General features: G+C 35.0%; 1 protein-coding gene across 1 annotated transcript in view; it reads right to left on the bottom strand.

The window, feature by feature from the left end:
• The window catches only part of SEMA3C (semaphorin 3C), a 184,721-nt gene that overhangs the window by 15,336 nt on the left and 146,730 nt on the right, over window positions 1-22,655 (bottom strand). Inside the window, exons 13-15 of the mRNA XM_057549730.1 lie at window positions 12,114-12,202; window positions 9,071-9,112; window positions 5,312-5,469 (exon numbers count right to left, since the gene is read on the bottom strand). Coding sequence (XP_057405713.1) covers window positions 5,312-5,469; window positions 9,071-9,112; window positions 12,114-12,202 — 289 coding nt within the window. The remainder of the gene's footprint in view (window positions 1-5,311; window positions 5,470-9,070; window positions 9,113-12,113; window positions 12,203-22,655) is intronic.

The raw sequence follows: 22,655 nt of genomic DNA, 5'->3' as shown, positions 1-22,655 counted from the left end.
ATGATCTGTCCATTGGTGTAAGTGGGGTGTTAAAGTCCCCTACTATTATTGTGTTACTGTTGATTTCTCCTTTCATGGTTGTTAAGCTTTTGTCTTATGTATTGAGGTGCTCCTATGTTGAGTGCATAAACATTTATAATTGTTATATCTTCTGCTTCGATTGATCCTTTGATCATTATGTAGTGTCCCTCCTTATCTCTTGTAACAGTCTTTATTTTAAAGTCTATTTTATCTGATACAAGTATTGCTACTCCAGCTTTCTTTTGATTTCAATTTTCATGGAATAACTTTTTCTATCTCTTCACTTTCAGTCTGTATATATCCCTAGGTCTGAAGTGGGTCTCTTGTAGACAGCATATATATAGGTCATATTTTTGGATCCTTTCAGCCAGTCTGTGTCTTTTGGTTGGAGCATTTAATCCATTTACATTCAAGGTTATTATCAATACGTATGTTCCTATGACCATTTTCTTAATTTTTTGGGGTTTGTTTTTGTGCGTCTTTTTCTTCTCTTGTGTTTACTGCTTAGAGAACTTTCTTTAGCATTTGTTGTAAAGCTGGTTTGGTGGTGCTGAATTCTCTTAGCTTTTGCTTTTCTGAAAAGCTTTTCACTTCTCCATCGAATCTGAAGGAGATCCTTGCTGGGTAGAGTAATCTTGGTTGTAGGTTTTTCTCTTTCATGACTTTAAGTATATCCTGCCACTCCCTTCTGGCCTGCAGCGTTTCCACTGAAAAATCAGCTGGTAACCTTATGGGGATTCCTTTGTATGTTGTTTTTTTGTTTTTTCCTTGCTGCTTTTAATATTTTTTCTTTGAATTTAATTTTTGTTAGTTTGATTAATATGTGTCTTAGTGTGTTTTTCCTAGGGTTTATCCTGTATGGGAGTCTCTGTGCTTCCTGGACTTGGGTGACTATTACCTTTCCCATGTTAGGGAAGTTTTCAACTATAATCTCTTCAAATATTTTCTCAAACCCTTTCTTTTTATTTTCTTCTTCTGGGACCCCTATAATTCGAATGTTGGTGTGTTTAGTGTTGTCCCAGAGGTCTCTGAGATTGTCTTCAATTCTTTTCATTCTTTTTTCTTTATTCTGCTCCTTGGAAGTTATTTCCACCATTTTGTCTTTCAGCTCACTTATTTGTTCTTCTGCCTCAGTTATTCCATTATTGATTCCTTCTAGTGCATTTTTCAATTCAGTTATTGTGTTGTTCATCTCTGTTTGTTCTTTAGTTCTTCTAGATCTTTGTTAAACATTGCTTGTATTTCCTCAATCCGTGCCTCCATTCTATTTCCGAGATTCTGGATCATCTTTACTATCATTACTCTGAAATCTTTTTCAGGTAGATTGCCTATTTCCTCTTCATTTATTTGGTCTTGTAGGTTTTTACCTTGCTCCTTCATTTGTGACATATTTTTTGCCGTGTCCTTTTTTTTTTTTTATGAGTGGGATTGTGTTCCTGTCTTACTGGTTGTTTGGCCTGAGGCTTTCAACAGTGGAGTTTGTAGGCTATTGGGTAGAGCTGGGTCTTGGTGCTGAGACAAGGAACTCTGTGAGACCTCACTCTGATGAATATTCCCTGGGGTCTGAGGTTCTCTGTTAGTTCAGTTGTTTGGACTCAGAGCTCCCACTGCAGGACCTTTGGCCCAACCCTGGGTTTGTGAACCAAGATCCCACAAGCCACCTGGGGTGGCAAAAAAAAAAAAAGAATAATAGCAAAGTAAAAAATAAAATTAGACTAGGAAACTAACAGATATGTGGGGAAGAATATAAAAGTAAAAACACAGATGAATCAACAAATGGAAGGTACATTAGTACCACAATAGTAAAAAAGAGGAGGAGGGAAAAGAAAAGAAAAGGGGGGGGAAGGCGTTGGCTGTGGAAGACAGGGCTTAAGCAAGGGCGAGGTTTGGGCTGGGGGTGGGGCCAATGTTCAGAACCCACAGGTCTGGAAAAGGCCCTATGGGCTGTGGGGGGTGGGGTTTAGGCTCAATGGAACAGAAGGGGCCCACGTGTGCCCCCCACACCTGGTCTCAGAGGGCGGGGGACCTCACCTGGGATCCCAACAGGCTTCCTGGGCATGAGTGGGTGGGGAAATGCCCTCCTCTCCTCTCCTACTCCTCTGGTCTGGGAGGGCCCCTCCCACCTGCCTCTCCTGATCTCCCTGGCCTCCTTCTTATGCCCCCAAGGACCTACATGCCCTGGAGGGGGCTTTGGAGGGCAGGGCATCAGCCTGAGAGCTCAGCAGGCTCCCTGGGCCCAAGTGGGCAGGGCACTCATCCTCTGCTCCTTTCCTGCTCTTCCCGGAGGGCCCTTTCTGCCTGCCTCTCCTGAGCTCCCTGGCCTCAGGGGCGCAGATCCTGTCTGGCTTCCACTTCTCCTCTCCCCACAGTCCACTTACGTCCTGCTCATTCACTTTGGGGTTCCTCCCGTCTCCTTGGGCATCAGAGTCTCCTACCAGTGGCCAGCAGGTGCCCTAGTTGTGGGGAGACACTAACTCTGCATCTTCCCACACGGCCATCTTGACTCCGCCTCCTCTTTATACATTTTAGATAATAACCCCTATAGGATATATGTTTTGCAAATATTTTCTCCCATTCAGAAGGTTGCCTTTTCATTTTGTTGATGGATTTCTTCGCTGTATAGAAGCTTTTTAGTTTGATATAGTCCTACTTGTTTAGTCTTGCTTTTGTTACTTTTGCTTTTGGAGTCAGATCCAAAAACTAATCACCAAGACATATCAAGGAGCTTACTACCTACATGTTCTTTCAGGAGTTTTGTGGTTTCACATCTTATGTTCAAGTCTTCAGTTCATTTTGAGTAAATATTTGGGTGTGGTGTACGACAGTAGTCTAGTTTCATTCTTTTGCATGTGGCTGTCCAGTTTTCTCAATACTATTTATTGAAGAGCCTGTCCATTCCACATTGTATATTTTTGGCTCCTTGGTTGTAAATTAATTGAGCATATATGCCTGGGTTTGTTTCTGGGCTCTCTCATCTCTTCCATTGATCTATGTGCCAGTTTTTATGCCAATGCCATACTGTTCGGATTACTATAGCTTTGTAGTATAGTCTGAAGTAAGGGAGCATGATTCAACCAGCTCTTTCTGCTTTCTCAAGATTCCTGTGGATATTCAGGGTCTTTTGTGGTTCCATACAAAGTTTAGGATTGTGTGTTCTATTTCTGTGAAAAATGTCATTGTAATTTTGATAGGGGTTACTTTGAATCTGTAGACTTTGAAATTATCCAGGCCACTTTTCCCTGCTCCAGATTCATATTTCTAACTGCCTACACAACATCTCCACTTGAATATCTCATAGGCAGCATTAACTTAACATTATCTTTCTCCCCACAAACCTGCTCCTTCCACAGTCTTCTCTTTCTCAGGAAATGACATGTACATACTTCCAATGCTCAGTTCTGAAAACTTGCTCATTTTTGAGTCCTCTATTTCTCTAACATCCCTACATGTAATATGTCAGCAGATTCTGTGAACCGTATCCAGAATCAGACCGCTTTTGGCCACCTCCACTTCTATCATCCCTTTGCAAGCCAACATTGTATCTCACTTGGATCATTAGTTAGTAGACTAACTGTCTTGCAGCTTCTATTTCCTCTTTCCCACATCCTCTTCCCATCCCAAGACCTCAATCACAGCCAAACCCAACCAGACGATCTTTTTAAACCAAAAGTCAAATAATATCACTCCTGAGCTCAAAAACTCTCAGCAGTTTTCCATTTAACTCTAAATAAAAAGCCCTTCAATGGTTTACTAAGTCCTATGTCATCTGGCATTCTGATCCCTTGTCTTCCTACCCTTTTTTTTCCCATTAGTCTTGGTGTTGTTTTTTTGACAATCCTGGCACACTTAAGCTTTAAGGATTTCTGGTCCCTCTCTCTGAAATGCTGTTCTCCCAAATAATGGTGGTATCACCTCATGGTATCATTCCTCATCACATTCAAGCCTCTGTTCAAATATACCTTCAGTAAGGCCTCCCCTGACCACCCATTTAACAATGCAGTCCCCTGCTTCCACATGCCCTATCTCCTTTCCCTGCTCTTTTAAAAGTCATAGGCCTTATCATTATTTGATATACTGGAGGGTTTCTTTATTTTTTTGTTAATTGTCTGTATTCTCCCTCTAGAACTTATTATCCATCAAGGCAGGGATTTTTGTCCTTTTGCTGCTATTTTTTTCATGTTATATGCCTAGCTCTAGAATACTGCCTGGCAAATAATTGTCTCATGATACAAATTTATTGAAGTAATAGATAAAAGGATCAGAATAATCTTGATAGGCAGAAGTGCTAGGGTTGTTTTAATATGTCAAGTCCTTAAAGGCCTATATCTTTAACAGAGAATAAAGGAGCTATAAAAAAAACACCATCACCCCAGTGATTTTACTTGAAATATCACTGGTGCTCAAGGCTGGTCCTATTTGCTCTCTCCTGATGACCTGTGTTTTATAGGTTTTCCTCCTGTCACCCCTCATGACCCATATCAAACTTTGACTGAAAATAGCTGTGACCTTGGTTAAACCTAAATTCTGCTTATTCTTTGTTTTATAATTTCACTACTGGTGTTTCCTTCCAACTTGGTGCAAGTTGGTTCAGAGTTTCCTGACTAAGTCTTCTCTTGGATAAAAGGCACTATGCCTCAGACTGCCTTAACCTCTGAATCTAACCAGCAATCATGCACTCACCATTCTAAGGGGTAAAGTATGGTCATCAAGGTTTTGAAAGTGTTCATGGTACCCATTCTGGAGCGATGCTCCTGTTGCCTGAAGTAGGACAAGCATTTGATTACAGGGGAATTAAGCGGCCAGGGAAATCCTAGGAAAGTTAGATTTAAGGATATCTGAAGCATATAAAACAAAAAAGATAAAAATTAGGTAATGTGAAAGTTAAATGCTGCTTGAAATATTTGAGGTGGGGATTGTGTTGCAGAGGAACGTTAAAAGGAGAAAGGAATTTTTCCAAAGTACTGCATTCTAATATGTCTGTGAGAATCTCAAGTTATAAAGCAGGGCCATTTTCTGTTTTGTTGTTGCTGTTTTTTTTAATATGTTAATCCCAAACTCCTAATTTATCTCCTCCCAACCCCCACCCCTCTGTCTCCCTTGGCAACCATAAGTTTGTTTTCTATGAATGGCCATTTTCTTTATTCAAAGACTACATATGGTGCTAAACTTAGCTACTACTTTTAGTATCATTTTACAGAGTACTGCAATAGAACTGATTCTAATAATGTGGAGCATTGCTTAATTGTCTGATGATGTCAATTTTGATTTTCAGCTGAATATTAATACTCACCGTTTCCCGGTTGGGTAGAACCTAGAGCAAGCATGGCCATCCCAGGCGCAGTAAGGGTCTCTTGCCAGGCAGCAGTCAGCACAGGCTGTACCGTAGATGTGGCAGCGATGCAGAGACACTTGGGAAAGTCCCTCATTGGAGCTCACATACAACTGTTGCTATTAGAAGAATGATGGTGATTTATTTCAGATGTGGAAGTTAAAAGTGGACTTTCAGCAGGAACACAATATAATATATGCCCACAAACCCTTGGATTCATTTTGAAATAGACTAAAAACAAGAAGCAAAGTACAGAAGGGTATAAAGCCAAAATAAATAGAATTTTCCTACATTAATATGCCTATAACATTACCACTTTCCTGTTTAAAAAAAAAAGTTCAGAGCACCATGTAGAATGGTAATGCATTTTAGACATTGGGAGTCATTGTTCTCTCAGATTTGAGCTAATGTATTACAGATTTAAATTATGATGTTTGTCTTTTTTCTTTGAATGCTGTCTCTTGGCAAAGCACAAGGCAGCTTTCTTATTCTTCAAGTCTGGCAAACCATCACCTTGTAAATTTGAAAAAGTCGAGTCTAAAATAAAGGGCACTTTTATGTTTAGAAAAAATAGATGGTAAGTATTAGATAAAATTTTTTTTAAAATTTCACATGCCTTTGAAAGTGACTTATTACTCAGAGCAATTTTAAAATTATTTAGAAGACTGTAAGTATTTATATTTAGACATCTTTTAAACTTTCTGTATGATCCTGAGATCTTCAGCAGCCTAAGTCATAAATAAAGATTTCGTCCTCCTTCACTTGTGCAGTGTCAAGAGCTTATTATGATATTTCTCCAACTCTTTTAGCTGTGCATAAAGCAGTTCTCAGGAGTTGAAGGGATGTTTCTAATTCACAGTGCTTATTTTACAAAGGACTGACAATATGTAATTCAAGTTAACATAGAATTTCTAAGCTGGAACTTGAATACATGCACATGTGCACACATATGGGTGTGTATGTGTGTGTATCTGTATGTATATATGTATATAAATTTAGAAATTATATATAAATTTAAAAATTATATGTAGATTTAAAATTAAATCAGTGAGGGCACCATTGGTCTATCAGGTTCTGGAGGCATATCTCTGAGATTCAGATCCCAGCTACAACAAATTTGCTGGTTAACTTTTCTGAATCTCAGCTTCCTCTTTGGTAAGACTGGGACAATATAGCACTTACTCCATAGATTTTATGTAAGAACTAAATATAAGGGCTAACTCCACATAAAATGCTTAGAATAGTTTCTGGCACCTAAGCGCTTAATGAATATTAAGCAATAGTATTAGTAAACTACCAATGAACATGTTAGCAACTTATACATTTTCAATTCTAATTAATCATTTGAATCACATCTCAGCCTAGCATGTCTAATATAAAATAATTATTTTATTCAGATCAGTGAATTTTTCAGAAAATAGGCTGAAAATTACTGATCGCCATTTGAGACATTCAAGCTATAAGAAAACAACTGCATGTTTTGACAATAATCATTTCTCGGGCTTCCCTGGTGGCGCAGTGGTTGAGAATCTGCCTGCCGATGCAGGGGACACGGGTTCGAGCCCTGGTCTGGGAGGATCCCACATGCCGCGGAGCAGCTGGGCCCGTGAGCCACAATTACTGAGCCTGCGCGTCTGGAGCCTGTGCTCCGCAACAAGAGAGGCCGCGATAGTGAGAGGCCCGTGCACCGCGATGAAGAGTGGCCCCCGCTTGCCACAACTAGAGAAAGCCCTCTCACAGAAACGAAGACACAACACAGCCAAAAATAAATAAATAAATTAAAAAAAAAATAATCATTTCTCTAGAAATATTTGAAATAAATGTTCATTGAGTACATTAATAAATAATAGAGTGAATGCATCAGCTTCATTAAAATATTTCAAGGAAACTTGTTTATTTGAGGAAAGGATACAGGTAATTCCATTCTAGAAATTATCTTTTTATTCATCTATTTTCTGCTATACGGAATGCAAGGATAAATTAGAGAATAAAGGAGCATAAAATGAAAAGTAAAATTTTTAGTTTGAGCATTAGAGAAGGTACTAAATTTGTGGAATTTAAAAATATATAAAATACCATTGGCAATTTGTAGTTCTTTCACACTGAAAAAATAATGCAATACGTAGTTGTGTAAATGAATTCTCCCCCAAATCGAACAATTACCTTGCCCTGAATCTAACTGCTTTAATTAAAGATTTTAAATTATCTACAATATAAGATGTTGAAACAAATTTAATACTCAGTTTTTCCAGTGTATGTTTGTGCTGTACACTGCAATTTAATGGAATAGATTGTGTATTACAAGTTCACCAGTTGAATTATGAGCTGAAACCTATAATTGTATACTGTACTACTATGCCACACCAATGGCTTTGTGTCCATTTTGAATCTTGCTCTGATACTTTCTCCTTCCATTAAACTACTGTAAACAAAGGGATTCCATGCTGACTTCAAAGACAATTCTGACTTGGGATCAGCTCCCTAGGACATTGGGGGAAATGACAAATGGCTTCTTGTTACTTGGGAAAATGTTTGTTATGCACCATACAAACATTTTTACAGATGAGATCGTTAGCTCCCTTGTACCCTATTTATTTTTCTTCATAAAATTTAGTCAAGTGAGAAGAGTACAAGACTGACTATGGAATACTTCTTTATCTGTAACAGACCAAATATGGTGAAGAACACTAAAGTTATATCATCAGTTATGCCAACACATAAAACCTTTATTCCATATTCCAAGAAAAATAAGTCTTAGGCTCTTACAAACAGCAGTTACCGAAGACCCACTTTATTTTAGGCAATTTATATAAGTTAACTCATTTGTGAGAAAGCATTACCTTGCAGAGGCAGAAACTTAGGTCAGTGAAGTAAAATAATTTGTTTATAATTTAAGGTCACGTTGGGTTCAAATGCATGTCAGTCCCATTCTGAAGCCTACCCCATATTTGACTATACTGCTCTGCCCCTTAGAACTTTTGTTTTAGAGATAGCAACTTTGAGGTCTGGAGAGGTGCATGTTTTGCACATGTAGAGACTGGAATTGGGCTTTTCCTCTCCATGATCATTGAGTATTTGCGCGTGAAGGCACAAATTAGAAGATCAAACATTTCTGATAATCATAGTAAAACATTTATTCCCCAGATCCTGAACCCTGATATGGCTTAGATTTGAGACATTCAGATTTTTTAAATGACATGTAAACCCTATAAAATAGCACTTCCTTAGAAATAAGCATAAAAGAATGCACTGCATATTTCAAACATGTGACAGCAACAGGAACTCAAAAGAGGATTGATTACTCATTCCAAGTCCCTGAGAAGGTTCGTGATGCTACAGTAGCCCAAACATTATGCTAAATTCTTCCTTCAGAAAGATTATTTTTATTTTGGTTGGCTTCATACACTGTAATATTTGAGAATAGAGATATACAAATGTTGGAATATCTTACTGCATATATATATATGTGTATATATATATATATATGTGTGTGTGTGTGTATATATATATATATATATTCTACTCTGATGAACTTCTGTACAAAAATAAGCCTATTTTGTCTTCCACTAAAGCTAAATTCCATATCAAAATTAAGTATGTGGTATACTATTAACAGTATTTGCTAATAGTAAAATTAAATTTTTGGAAATTATAAAATACATTCTTCCACAATAGTAAAATTTTTACATACAAAGAAAATAAAAATGGGGTTGTTTTTACCTTTTTGGATGAAATTTTCATTGTTGTTATAGGAGCATGATTCTAAAAAAATTAGAAAAACATTGTTAGTTGCTCAAATAATCCTTAAAACAGATTTTACATTCAAAAACTTTTCTTGTTTCTGTTAAAATTCAAGAAATCATCATTTCTCTTTATATGCACATAGAGTTTCAAAGTTTAGCAATAATTGTCTATAAAATACATTTCCTCTGTTTGGAATAAGGACAGATTTGTTACACAAATATATGCCTAAACTAAAAAAAGTGGCAATTATAACACATCTATCAATATAGTCATTAGAAAAAAATGAAAATTTGAGAAATTGCAGAGAATTGAAAAAACTGTATCTTGGAATATTGAACACAGCGCATAACTCAGGATTGGATCTGGGTACTTGGGGTGGGGGGCTGTGGAATGGTACCCCTCCTCAACACAGCACTTTGCATAAGCCACTATTGTTCACCTGCCAAATGTTGCTATGCCAAGAAGTATTTGCCTGAGCCATACTTATTCTCTTTGTTGAATACAAAGAAATATTGTTAGGTAAGGTCCTCTTTTGATAAATGTGAATTAGTGAAAGAACCTAAGAGTTATCTGAAATAGTCATCCTTTCTGAAAGTTCCTCTATTCTTAACTTTACTTCTTAAACATTATTAGTTCCTTTTAAAGATTAAAAATTAGACTCGTGATAACCTGATAATGATGTGTGAAGTTTTATTTGAATAAGTCTAGTGGCAACACGCTCTCAAAGTCAACTGTGCCCATAATTATTTCACTTTCTGGAGTTGTGTGTTCCTACAAACATTTTAAAGAGAAAATGGTGATATCTTTAAATACTCAGTTGCAACAGATCATGACATTCATTCAGAAATACACACGCATACAAAACAAGTTTGCAATTTATATCCACCTAGGCAACTACTAATAGTTGTACCTCCAATTCAAATTAAGTTTAGGGAAGTTGTACATATTTTCAGAAAATATTCTGAACAGAGGATTAAAAGATATGTTATGGTTCTGCGCTCTTTAAAAACAAAGTGCCTGGTTTTTACATTGAGTTTCCTGCAGTATATCAGTGTAACACTTAGCTAAGGAATTTATTTCAATTTAAATGTATTATTTCCTCAAGTGCCCATCACAGTATATCATACACACCCAATTATTTTCACCTCACCTCAGAAAATGTGACACAAACACCATGCTGAAGACAGTAACTGTATTTGGTAACTGTGTCTCTCAATTTAGACATATCAATCACTGGCACACGCATCCGAAAGGAAGCTCAAACTTCTTTAGTCTCTCTTGGGTTGATGTCCCCCAACATGCATTTTGACTGACTCTGTTTTTCCACTGAGAGTTTATTCTTTATGATTTAACACCAGCATAACTCATATAACAGACCATAAGTAGTTAGCATATGATCAGAATAACTCACATTTCTAAGACCTTTCCACAGAACATATGCAAAACTCACTTAATTAATGTTTCCTTATTATCAAACTCACTTAATTAATGTTTGTGTCACACTCACTTAATTAATGTTTCCTTATTATCAAAAAAAGATATTTCAGAATTAAAAATGAAGTGCTGCAATACGGCCTTTTTGCTATTTTCAAGAAAACTACTGAATAATGTACTTTATATTATTTTGGCCATCCAAGTTGTCCCTATTGAATTGAATGAGAAGAAATATATTATATATATATATTATATGTAAAATGCAGTTTTGGTTAATCCAATGAAACAATTTCTTTACAAAGCAAGGCATAGCAAAGGCACTTGAATGCACATAGTTAATATTTTATGAGCATAATTTTAATGCACTAACCACAAGGAACCTTATGCTAAAGTTAGTCTAGCATTAAAAATTGTAACTTTAATAACATATTGGGAAATTGCCAGAATTCCTCAATTTCTCTATTTGATTTTTAAAATAGTTCTTCATATTTAAAATGTATTAGTAAAATCTAATATCATTGTATCTTGATCACTTATGTGCTTATAAATCCAATATTTTTAGTGACTGGGGGAATATATATTAAGTTAATACATTCTGAGTCCACTCAACAAAGCAAGGCAACTTACTGGACTAGCAATAGTCTGCTCCCAGGGGCTTTGAAGTGCTATTTTTACTCCAGTATAGGCTGACTCTGGTTTTTTGGTGTCCTTGGCCATTGTTTCTTAATTGGTTTAGTTGGAAATAGAAGTTTGCAGTAGGATTGATTCCATACTAAAGTTTCTTTGAAATCCTCTGGCTGTGCTCTACCCATCTTTCCAAATCAGGTAAGAGGGACCACTTAAACTGCAATGACTTATATTTTAAGGAGAGAAGGGATTGCAGGACATAATGTACCTGCTCTCCAGGCTCACAGACACATAAAGAATTGGCACTCTGCCCTCAGTAGGTTACATCTTACAGGACTGAATTTTCCTCTATGTGCCTGTTTTTTGTTGTGTTTTCTTTTTCTTTTTTCTTTTTATCCCAAATTCAAGGACAAAGAGAGTAATACAATGCAATCTCAATTTCAGACAGAACATGGAGTTTGAAGAGACAACATTTGTTTTATTTAACTAGAGTGACATTTGAGTTGAAAGCAATAAAATAAGAGAAAACAGAGCAGTTTTTCTTGAAGTTCCTGGCTAAAAAAATATGAGAAAGTTTATCTAACAATCAATAATGTGGAAGAATTTGGGTCTCGGTGGCTTGTGAAGCAAATGATAAAAGCCCTTTCATGGCAAATCTTCTAGACCTTGACCACAAGAACTCATTTTTTAAAAATAATGATGACCAAAATTCTTCAAGTAGTGATGATAGCTAAAAACTAATTATTTTATGCTAAGATAACTTAAAATGTAAAAAATTACTTCAGAAAAATACTTGTTCTTTATTTCTCATTTTATCTGGTGTTTCCTACCCTCAAAAATTTATAACATTCATTTATTTGATCTTTTATCAAATTTTTTTCCCTCCCCAAGTGGTTGTAAGATTAAAGAATTGCATTTATCATGCGTGTGCTGAGGCTTATAGAATAGATGTTCAAACCTTAAAGACTTTCAACTCCTCCAGAATGAGCTCACCGCTGGCAGAGCTGTTAGAAGGAAGAACAACCACCTTCTGCACAGTACCTCGATCTAAATCAGAGAAAGAAACAATGAGATGTAGGAAACAAAGATATTTAGACATAAGGCTACTACTGGCTTAGAATTTAGAATATTGTTTATGTAATTACTTAGTCATCAAAAAAGAGATTATATACATTGAGCTATTACCATTTGCAATATTCTGATTTCATTATAAATCTCATATGTTTAAAATGAGATTATGTAAAATTCAAAAGGAATTAATAGGAACATCTTATATTTTGCACATATTTGGTACAGTCATAATTATGAGAGAAGAAAGGAATGTCCAAATGTCTTACGAAGTCAAAAGTTCTGTTTCTGAACCAAGTGTGTATTCTTGAAATAGTAATACATAACTTTAAGTTTGGCCCTTAAGAATATTACTCCTCCTAACCAACATTATAAAGTGACACTCTCATATTTTTGTTAAAATTGACACATAATGATTTGATTATTGGAGAAAAAAATTACTATGAATGAGTTTTTATAATAATTTTATAATAAATCACTAGTACTAGAAATTGACATTTGATCTGTAGCGGTGAGAGATTTTAGACTTGGTAAAATGTTTTACTCACAATTCAAAATAATTTTCAAAGCAGAAACATAGCTATGACTTTATTTCAGATGTGGACACCTATTCATAGAATAATTCTATGATTTTCACAATTATCTTTATCAGTTGGGAATGTTTCTTTGGGTATTTTTAAAATATACGGAAAATTTCAAAATTAGATGGGTTGAATAAACTTAAGCAAATAAAAAACGTACTTGTATTTCTCAATTACAGATTGCCAAAAACAGAGATGCCCAAATAAATGTACTATATACAGAAAATGTTACTTATGTCAAGATTTTTAATTAAGATTGTTTCATATGTAACATAAGCATTTTCTAAACATATAATTATGCCACTCTACCAATCACTTAAATTTGAGGTTTAAAAGAAACTAGTTGAAATTTAGCAATGTGGGGTTAAAGCAAATTTGTGAGTGATCTGAGAAAGTAAAAATATATTTCCTCACCAAAATATGTTTATATTAAAATAATTAATGAGCTGCTTCATGAATATCAAGTCATCACTCTGTTAAAGTATAAGAATGTAACTGTGAATTTATAATTTGGACAGGTATATTATCATCAACAGATACTAAAACATCTTCTAATTCTGTTGAGAAATGTCACTAAGAAGAGGTAACTTGAACTGAGCTGTACAGGACTTTACAACTAGGAATCATTTAGTGATGAATACCAATACCACAAATCTCAAATCTCACATCTCAAGCTGGGCAACCACACAGGCAAGCATTACTCTAACATATAAGATCCTATTTATTGTTTATAGTTTCTATTTTATGAACCTAACTGGAAGATAAAATAATTCTTAATAAAAAATAAACTCTACTTTAAAATTTTACCAACTAACAAACTAAAAAATTAAGACGTACTAAATAATAAATGACAGAGATTTTGCCAGAACAACCCTTGAATCTTGTGAGATTGCAAAGTTCAAGTACCTGATCTTTGAAATTTCAAACTAGCTCTGTAATTTAAAATTCTCTCCTTAAGCCATACTCAAAAATAAACAAAAATCCTAAAGATTTCCAGGCTCTAGGTGTACTTAAGAAACTTGGAAGTTTCTCTGTTTCACCGTTCAGCTTCCTAAGAATTAGCTCTGTACCAATCTGTACTATTTTCTTGGAAGATAATTAATGCAGGTATAAATTGGAAGTGAAAAAAATTTGGGGATATGGTGCAGAGACACATCACAAGTGAAAATGGATAAATGTGATTGGAGGTGTTCCCCATTTTCTATGAACAATTCATCACAAAGAACAGTGTAAACTTCTACAGGAATAGAATATACCAAAAACCCTAAAATTAAAGCCTTGACATTATAACAGCTAGGGCAGGATTTGTGTGGTATTTGTGTGTGTGTGTGTGTGTGTGTGTGTGTGGTGTGTCTGTGTGAGTGGGTGGGTGAAAGATGAGGGCGTAAAACTATCTTTGTTTTAGGTCATGTTATCATAACGATCACACCCTTTTTTTTAAGTCACAACAGCGTTTTACGGTTCCCTGCTGAAGCTTGCAAGGATCACTGCCATTCTACACGACAGCAATGACCACTTCTTGAGTAGAGACTGAGCAGAAGCAGTGTATAACCGTAGTCCCAAATAAAGCTGCATGAGAGGAAATCTTGATTACAGGAGTTCCCAAAGATAAAACTATCAGCTTTGAAAATAATTTTAAGTATTCTCAAATGAGAGAACTGGCTACTTTTTTACCTAATGTTTTAACTAACTATGAGAACATTATTCTAATTAAATCATCATTTCTTCTGAAAAAACCCACAACAAACATATTTTATTCATGCCATTTATAAAATATCACACAAAGAGCAGCTATAAAAATGGGCTAATAAAGAGACAATGCAAAACTTGGTTTTGACTCATTTGCAATGAAAGATAAAACACTTTTATTTATTGTTTGCCTTCCTATTTTAGTCATTTTTTGTTTTGCTGGTAATGATGGTAGATTTCCCTTTAAAAAGTTAAAAAAAAAATTAAAAGGTTAAAAATATATATTTTTCTACCTAGTAAAATGTCAACTTATCTGAAATTCTTACAGAAATATAAGTAAATTTAAATATTGGTAATGTTTCTACCTCAAAATCAAGTTTAAATAAAATCATAGAAATGCAAGATCCCCACAGTGAAACAAATATTTATTGGATGCCTACTATGTGCCTGGATCTATGATAAAAATATATTATTTCAAGAATGTAAATATGCATTTTAATTCCTTTACTTTTCCACATTTAGACTTGAATTGGTACTTTATAAGGTAGCATATCTGCAGAGTTCTTCATTACACTGGTTCAATTTTCATCAGTGTGTCACAAACGAACATATTTGTTCTCATTCTACATATTAAAGCTTTTTATACATAAATTAGAAGTCTTTCAAATTTGTGGATTCAGTATGAATGGAATAGCTTTAGATCCTTGTGAGAATCACCACTATTAACAGTTGTTAATTCGGATTTTATGAGACCTTGAACTTTTATAATTTGGGGGGGGTCTTCTTTAAGTAAAATAATACATAAACACAAAAACAGAATTGTTTGGACCTTTCCCAAACAATTACAAATGAGGAACTCTAAAGTTTCTGGTAAGTCCACCTCTGACAATTAGCCGAGTTTTCTAAAAAAAGAAAGTTTCTATAAAACTGGACAATGATACTTTCTTTAAATTGAAGAATCTCTAATTATCCAACGAAATCTCATCTACAATATCTTATCACTACAATTTTATTATCCAAGATCAGTTTTTCACAAGTTAGCAAAAGGCTGGAAAATTCTTCTTTAGTTGAATGCAAATAGCTCTACCTCCCTGTTTATTTTATTCATTGGCCTTTCTTCTACAGCTGCCAAGAATATACAGTACTCAATCTCTTTTTCACATCTCTCTAAGTATATCTTTATATCCTCCATACTCTGTTGCTCTGGTCTAAGCATGATCACTCTGTTCAAGTATATCTTATTCAAATTCAAAATCAGATACTTTTACCTGCTTTTCTCTGAACACCTTGCAGTTTGGGATTATCCTATTTAAAATGTGGTGCTCAGAATTATACATGACTATGCAGTTGTTTTACCACAATGCAGACCTCACTGAGATGGGACTATTTAAAAGCAGGAGTTCTAGTTGATCAACAACTTAGGTGATTGGTCAGGATCTCTAGCACTTGGAACCTCATAAACAGAGATCCCAACTGTAGTGTACACATTTACAAGGCTCCACTCTAGATGTCTTTATATTTCTGCTCCTCTTACAAACTGCCAGACTCCCACAATCTCCAGTTCAGATTCTCAAGAGGCAGATTTAATTTGGTCCAATTTAGTCATGATGAAGGCACACTGTAAACTGTTGCTTGGTGGAGAGATCAGTTGTCAAGTGCCAATGTGTCATTTCAATCAGTTAGGGCACCAGGAAGGAGCCAATATATATGATATCACCCATGGCTGCTCCTTAAGTTGGCCCAGGGTAATGGGAAAATTTCTCTCAAAATGCAGTCACGGTAGACACCTTCGGTTTCTTTTCAAAACATACTCACAAAACCTCAGTTCCAAGTATAGAAAATACTTTTGAGGTATCCTTGGGCTGAATCATTCACTACTAAGTAAATAAAAGGACTTGGGTTGTCGTCCACCCATTTTTACTCATTGGCTCAACAAGAAATTACTGAGTATCTTCAGTATGTCAGGCACTATCACCAGTATGAACGCAAAGATAAATGGGCATGGCACTCAAGAGCTCACAGTCTAGAATTTACAGTTTTGTGTTTTTTTTATGGTTTTTTGAATAGTGTGTTCCCACTAAATGTTAGTCATTTAAAAATATGCATTCCGGAATGTCCATAAAATTCCCAATTACTTATGTCTACATAAAGCCATCTCTGAGCCTTTAGCTTGAAGATGATAATATAGTTATCAAATGTCTTCCTTCTGGCGGTAGTGAGAATGGCATTTCTTGAATATATGCAGCATAAATTCTTTTTGCTTTTGTTCTGCAGAATTGGGATATAGCTTATATTTCCTTGGGAAAAGCACCTTGCCTACAATATAGTTACAGTTTGCTTGTGTGCAAATGTAAATAATAATCTTAACTTTTGTAATGGATATCTGTTACTAAGGTCTACCTAGAATCACTTCCCCTTTCTTGGTAATAACACCCTGAGACGTCTTCTGGAAACAACACCTCTCTCATTCTCAGTCTACATGGTTAAGGAGTGGAGAATCTCTCTTTCAGCCCCAGGGAGATGCCATGACTTAGGCCTGTGCAATTAGAACATCTCTTTGCCCCTATGATTCATGCAGGAGTGGGCATAGAAACAAGTCAGGGCCTAGCCCTCCTTGGGAATTAGATAGGTGGGAGCCTCTTTCTTTCTGAGATCAGGACTGTTAAAGACTTGTAAATTTGGAGGTGCTGAGGCCATCCCTGCTACCACATGCACAGACTCCATTTGAGAATAAACAAAGTGGAAGGCAGAGCTGAAAGTTGGTAAGATAAATTCTGAAAACATCCCATTAGCACAAATTCAGCTATATCTGAGGCTGCCTCCTGCATTTCCCAGTTGAACACAAAAAAAAAATTATTATTCTTTAACTAGTTTAAGTAAAGCTTATGGTCACTTTCAGTTGAAAGAGTTCTGACTAATAAATCTAAATGAATAATACTTGGAAATTGCTTAGTATGATGTCTAGTGCATAGTATACCCTCAATAAGTGCAAATTATTTTTTATTTGTAGCTCAACCACTTACTAAACTTTTGACATTATTGGAGTCACTATTTTTTCTGAACCCCAATTTTCTTATCTATGATGTATACATAATAGGCATGCCTTGAATACATTAAAGCATTGTGACATGAATCAAGCAAGACACATCTTACAAGTGATTTGCATAATGTAAACTTATATACAATGATAGCATAGTAGACTCATCAACCCATATTAGTGCTCTTAATTTTCTTCTACTTCACTGAATCTTTAAAGAAAATTCCCCAGACAAACTTCTTTCCTGTATTATATATTTTATAACATCTAAGTGTTCTTTTTCTTTCTAGTACAACAGATCATAGCAATACTATCCTTAAACCTTATCACTGTCTCCAGATGAGAGAACAGCTTGTATTTATAGCACAGTATAAACAAGTGATCAAACATAACTCATTACGTACAGGTTATTTGAACAGTGTATGTGTATCTGTCTACTGAGTCTCCCCTAAACTAGTCCTTAGAGGTTTCCCTAGAGACTGCTCTGCCAAGCTGTCTGCTTGCCCCTGGGCTTCTGGCTGCCCAGGGATTTGGGAGAACATTGCCTCCTTAATCAGATTTAGTCAGTCCCTTACCCCTGGTTGTTATTCTGCAAAATATTCCAGTCAGGGTTGGCTTCATGGGTGTTAGACTTGTTCAGTCACACATATTTCTGTGGTCAGAAGGGTTCATATTTAGTTTAATGCTCTGTTGTCACCTCCTTGAAATTCTTAATAATTTTAAACAAGAAGCCATGAATTTTCATTTTGTAGAAGGCCCTGCAAATTACGTAGCCAGTCCTATTCTAGGTGTTGGTAATTAAAGCTAGCAATTTGTACCAGCTAAGGAGGGACTTCATTCAATTTAGTAACGACAAACATACAAATTCCAAAGTCATATACTTAACTGTTTCCTCCTTTTTCTCAATCTTCACTATAGTGTCTCTAAATGTCAACCTAAGCAGTCCTATGCATGACTTCAGAGGTTAATTATTGCAGGAAAATCAGTTCTAGTGTTTATTAATTAAAATTAGTATTATCTAAGATAAAATCACTATATGTGTTAAATAACAGTACTTTTTAAATTATAGTTTTCTGCACCAATTTGTTTATTAAAATTAAGAAATATATTATAAAGCCGAAAAAGAGCTGCAAAAGCTCTGTTTGGCAAATGAAAGCTTTATAGATAATATAGGGAAGAATGAAATGACTAGATACTTTACATTGTTAGTTTCTATAATTAGACCTTACCAATTGGCTGCTTTAGTTCATGTTAGTTAAAACATATATTCATAATAGATTTCTTTATCCTGTTAGTTTATCAAACTGCTGCTACATTCTTTTAATAATATTTTTTAAAATTTGAGAATAAAACTGAATCATAAGTTTATAAAATCTTTATTAGTAGTTTACTGAATACACCTTTAAGAGGTGGCAATTCTATTCATGTATGACCCCCCTTACTATATATATATATATATATATATATATATATATATATATACACATATATATATATATGTATTTCTAAACTAGGTCATTTAGCACAATTTCTCACACTTAGCGGAGCTTTTCACACTCAGTAGGTTATCTAAATGCTGTGATGTTGACACCTGCAGCTTCAGCCCTTGGGCAGTTAGAGCCCTAGTTGGTCATCAAAGGCATCTTAAGTATCTCTATTTGAAGGGAGGTCCTTGGAAAGACAGTATCAACAAATGCTATCTATTCAGCCTCTCCCTGAGTGTGATAATGTTAAAAAGTTTGTAGGGTTGAATAAATTTGGATAGTACTAGATTAACCTAAGTTAAATAGGTTTCTTTGCTCTTTACTGCAGAACCTTTCAGAACTGTTAAAATACTTTTCCACATTGTGAGGAAAATATAGTATTCAGTGACTTTCAAGTTTATTTGCTGATACCATTAATTTCATTTGACTCCCAAGCACCTACCACCCATGCTCTTTTAGATACCATGTTCTATTATACAAATAGTTTCTCAAAGTGTGGTTTTCAATCCACCTCACTCAAAAAATTAGGGAGTTTCCAAAAAATTTTGATGTTGATTCCCACGTCAGATCACAGACTTATAATTTTTAAAAGTGCTAATTTTAAATAAGCTTTACAAAATAACTATATATCTGCTCAAACATTTGAAAATCACAAAAGATGAACATGTACTTCTTTCTAAGCTATTTCATTTCTTGGTAGTTGTCTGTATTTGTCAAAGAAGAAGCTACTAAATTCATTTAAAAATATCTATTGATTTTTTTTATTTTTTTCTGCCTAAGTTCAGCTAAAATAACATATTTTCTATGAATATATAAAATTAATGACTTATTTGGAATGTACTAAAATACTCTGGGAGAGTCCCCAAGCAAAATGATAATACAAAGTTTCAGGTATTTTGAAAATCATAGTGTATATGATTTGTATGTAAAAGTGTACATGTATGAAAAAAGTATATATATCTAAAAAGTGTATATACATATACATATGAAATTACAAAAATACCCACTTAATCTCCAAACATTAAAATACTGTTAAACCTAGAGCTGGTATGGATATAAAGAAATAGGTATTTTCATATACTTTTGGTAGAAATGCATTCTGAAAAATCTTTCTGGAGGGCAATATGGCAGTTGGTCATGATGCAGTAACTGATACTAGAATATCCTTTTTGCAAGAAACAACTGTAAAACTGGATGAGTTATATGAGACAATTCTTTCTAGGTAATGGATAACAGACAGTACAAGACTAAAAGAAGAAAAAAATCACAAGGTGGTCTTCATGATTACCCCACTTTCTGCCTGGGAACAATTTCTCAACAGAGGTGCAGAGAGCAGGTGTCCAAGTAGTGCAGAGTAGTCCCACTGAGATGAGAAGGCAGGTATGAGAATTTAGGGCAGCAGAAGCAAATTAATTCTGTGACACATGGTATCAGAGAAAGGGAGGTGTCCAGAAAAGGGGTTCTAGAAGGCCATGTGAAAATCCCCTGTGGGTCTATGGCTGATTCCTGGGCTAGACATTTGCAGGATGACACTCCCAAGGCTTAACAGATTGCAACTCCTACTGGGAGTATGGAACAGACAAATTATGGGTGCAGCAGCTCTGGAGAAGAGCAATCCTGGTTTAGATTGGAGTTCTGGTTCTATTAGAGTAGACAGATTGCATTAATACCTTGTTAAAAATCCTGGCATCCAGCTGACACAAGAAGGCTGATCCTATAAGAGTAAGTGCCACATTCTAGAGTTAAGAACTACTTTAGGTCTGCCCTAACACAACTTGTAACCAAGATCTGACAAGAGATACAAGGGAGAGAGTTTGGAGTTTGAGTCCTGCTAAATTAGAGTGCTTGAGCACAAGAATTTTAACAGAGAGTAAAGCAAGTCTAAACAAATTCAAGGTGATCAACTAATTGACTGCTTGAACCTAAAGGCAAGGTATTATCTACAATGTCCAGTATCAACAGCAACAAAAATTATTGTATGTGGAGAGAGAGAGAGAGAGAGAGAGAGAGAGAGAGAGAGAGAGAGGGAGAGAAGAGGAATGAATGCATGAGTGGTTAGTCTTTGGGAAGAAAAAGAAGTTAAAATTATCCAAGATGTTGAACTTAGCAAGCAGCAACTTTAAAGCAGCTATTATAGCTATTACAACTATGTTCAAAAAATTAAAAGGGAATCAGAAATGAAAAGAAGTTATGGTCTTAATGAATGAACAGACAAGAAAAATTCAGCAAAGAAATAAAAACTATAAAAACTCAAATGGATATTTTAGAACTAAACTATAATAACTAAGATAAAATATCAATTTTATAGACAATAGCAGATTGGGGTTGAAAGAAGAAAGTCAGTGAACTTGAAGCCAGATCAATAGAAATTATCCAGTTGCAAGAACATAGAGAAAAAAATTGAAGAAGATAAACAGAGTCTTTTGGGCATGCCTGACATTACTGAATGGTCTAATATATGTGTAATTAGAGTTCTGAAAGGAGAATAAGGAGAGACTGGGGAAGAAAAAACTATATGAAGAAATAATGGCTGAAAATTTCCCAAATTTAGTGAAAAACAATATGTTGTAGATCTAGGAATTCTGTGAGACCCTAGCTAAATAGATATAAAAAGAGCCACGCATAGGCACATTATATTTAAATCGCTGAAAACAAAACTTATAGAAAGAAAACTTTGAAAGCAGCCAGAGAATAAAAGACATTATGTCATGAGAACAAGGAATATAATTATTGCTGACTTTTTATTACAAACAATGGAGCCAGAAGATAATGGAGTGACCTTTTTTAAATACTGAAAGAAAAAAAGAGTTAACCCATAATTTTATACCCATTGAAAATATTCTTTAAATAGTAAGATGAAATCAATCATTTTTTAGATAAATAAAAGCTGGGAAATTTTGTTGCCTGCAGACCCCCTTCATTTGAAGAAATGCTAAAGGATGTCTTTTAGTCAATGGAAATAATACAAAATAGAAACAGGTTTATAGGAAGAATAAAGAGAATCACATATGACCTCTTTCCATTAGGGCTGATTGGTCTGTAGATATGTTTTGGAACTTCTGCAGCCATTTGCAAACATGAGAAAAGTTAACCTAAGAACAAAGCTGATCTCTGTTCCCTGCTAAGGAGGACAGAGCCAAAAACTCCAAAGAAAGAAGCTGGGGTCCTGGTCAAACAACATGTAAAACCATTCTACAATTGTGTTTTTCAGTTTTGTGAACCAATAAATCTGTAACAAAATGTAAATAATAATATTTATGAGAATCTTAAGTGTCAGTAAAATAAAATATCCCTCTCTTCTCTCCCAAATATGCCAAGCAGAGCTATTTGTGATATATTACAGAGTAAAAAAATAATTAGTATATATAGTATAATCCCTCTGTATAAGTAGTGGGCTACACTAAATTTTTAATATGGGCTTATAATCTTTTTTCTGCAACTCTAAATTTCAAAAGTTTTTTTTTTTTTTTCTTTAAGTGCTTTGGTGGTTAAAATCTGCCCTGATTTGAACTCCTTTGGTCACAAAATTTGACCTGCACTTACTTAAGGCTATTTATGGTCTTTATTTATTACACTTGGTTTGAAGATTTCTATGTTTCACTGTAGAAATAGTACTGTACATTTCACTGTGATCCAAGGTT

Source organism: Balaenoptera acutorostrata, chromosome 7 (assembly GCF_949987535.1).
Source record: "Balaenoptera acutorostrata chromosome 7, mBalAcu1.1, whole genome shotgun sequence".
NCBI lineage: Eukaryota > Metazoa > Chordata > Mammalia > Artiodactyla > Balaenopteridae > Balaenoptera > Balaenoptera acutorostrata.
Note: the sequence above shows the minus strand (reverse complement) of the source record. Positions and strands in the feature narration are given on the sequence as shown.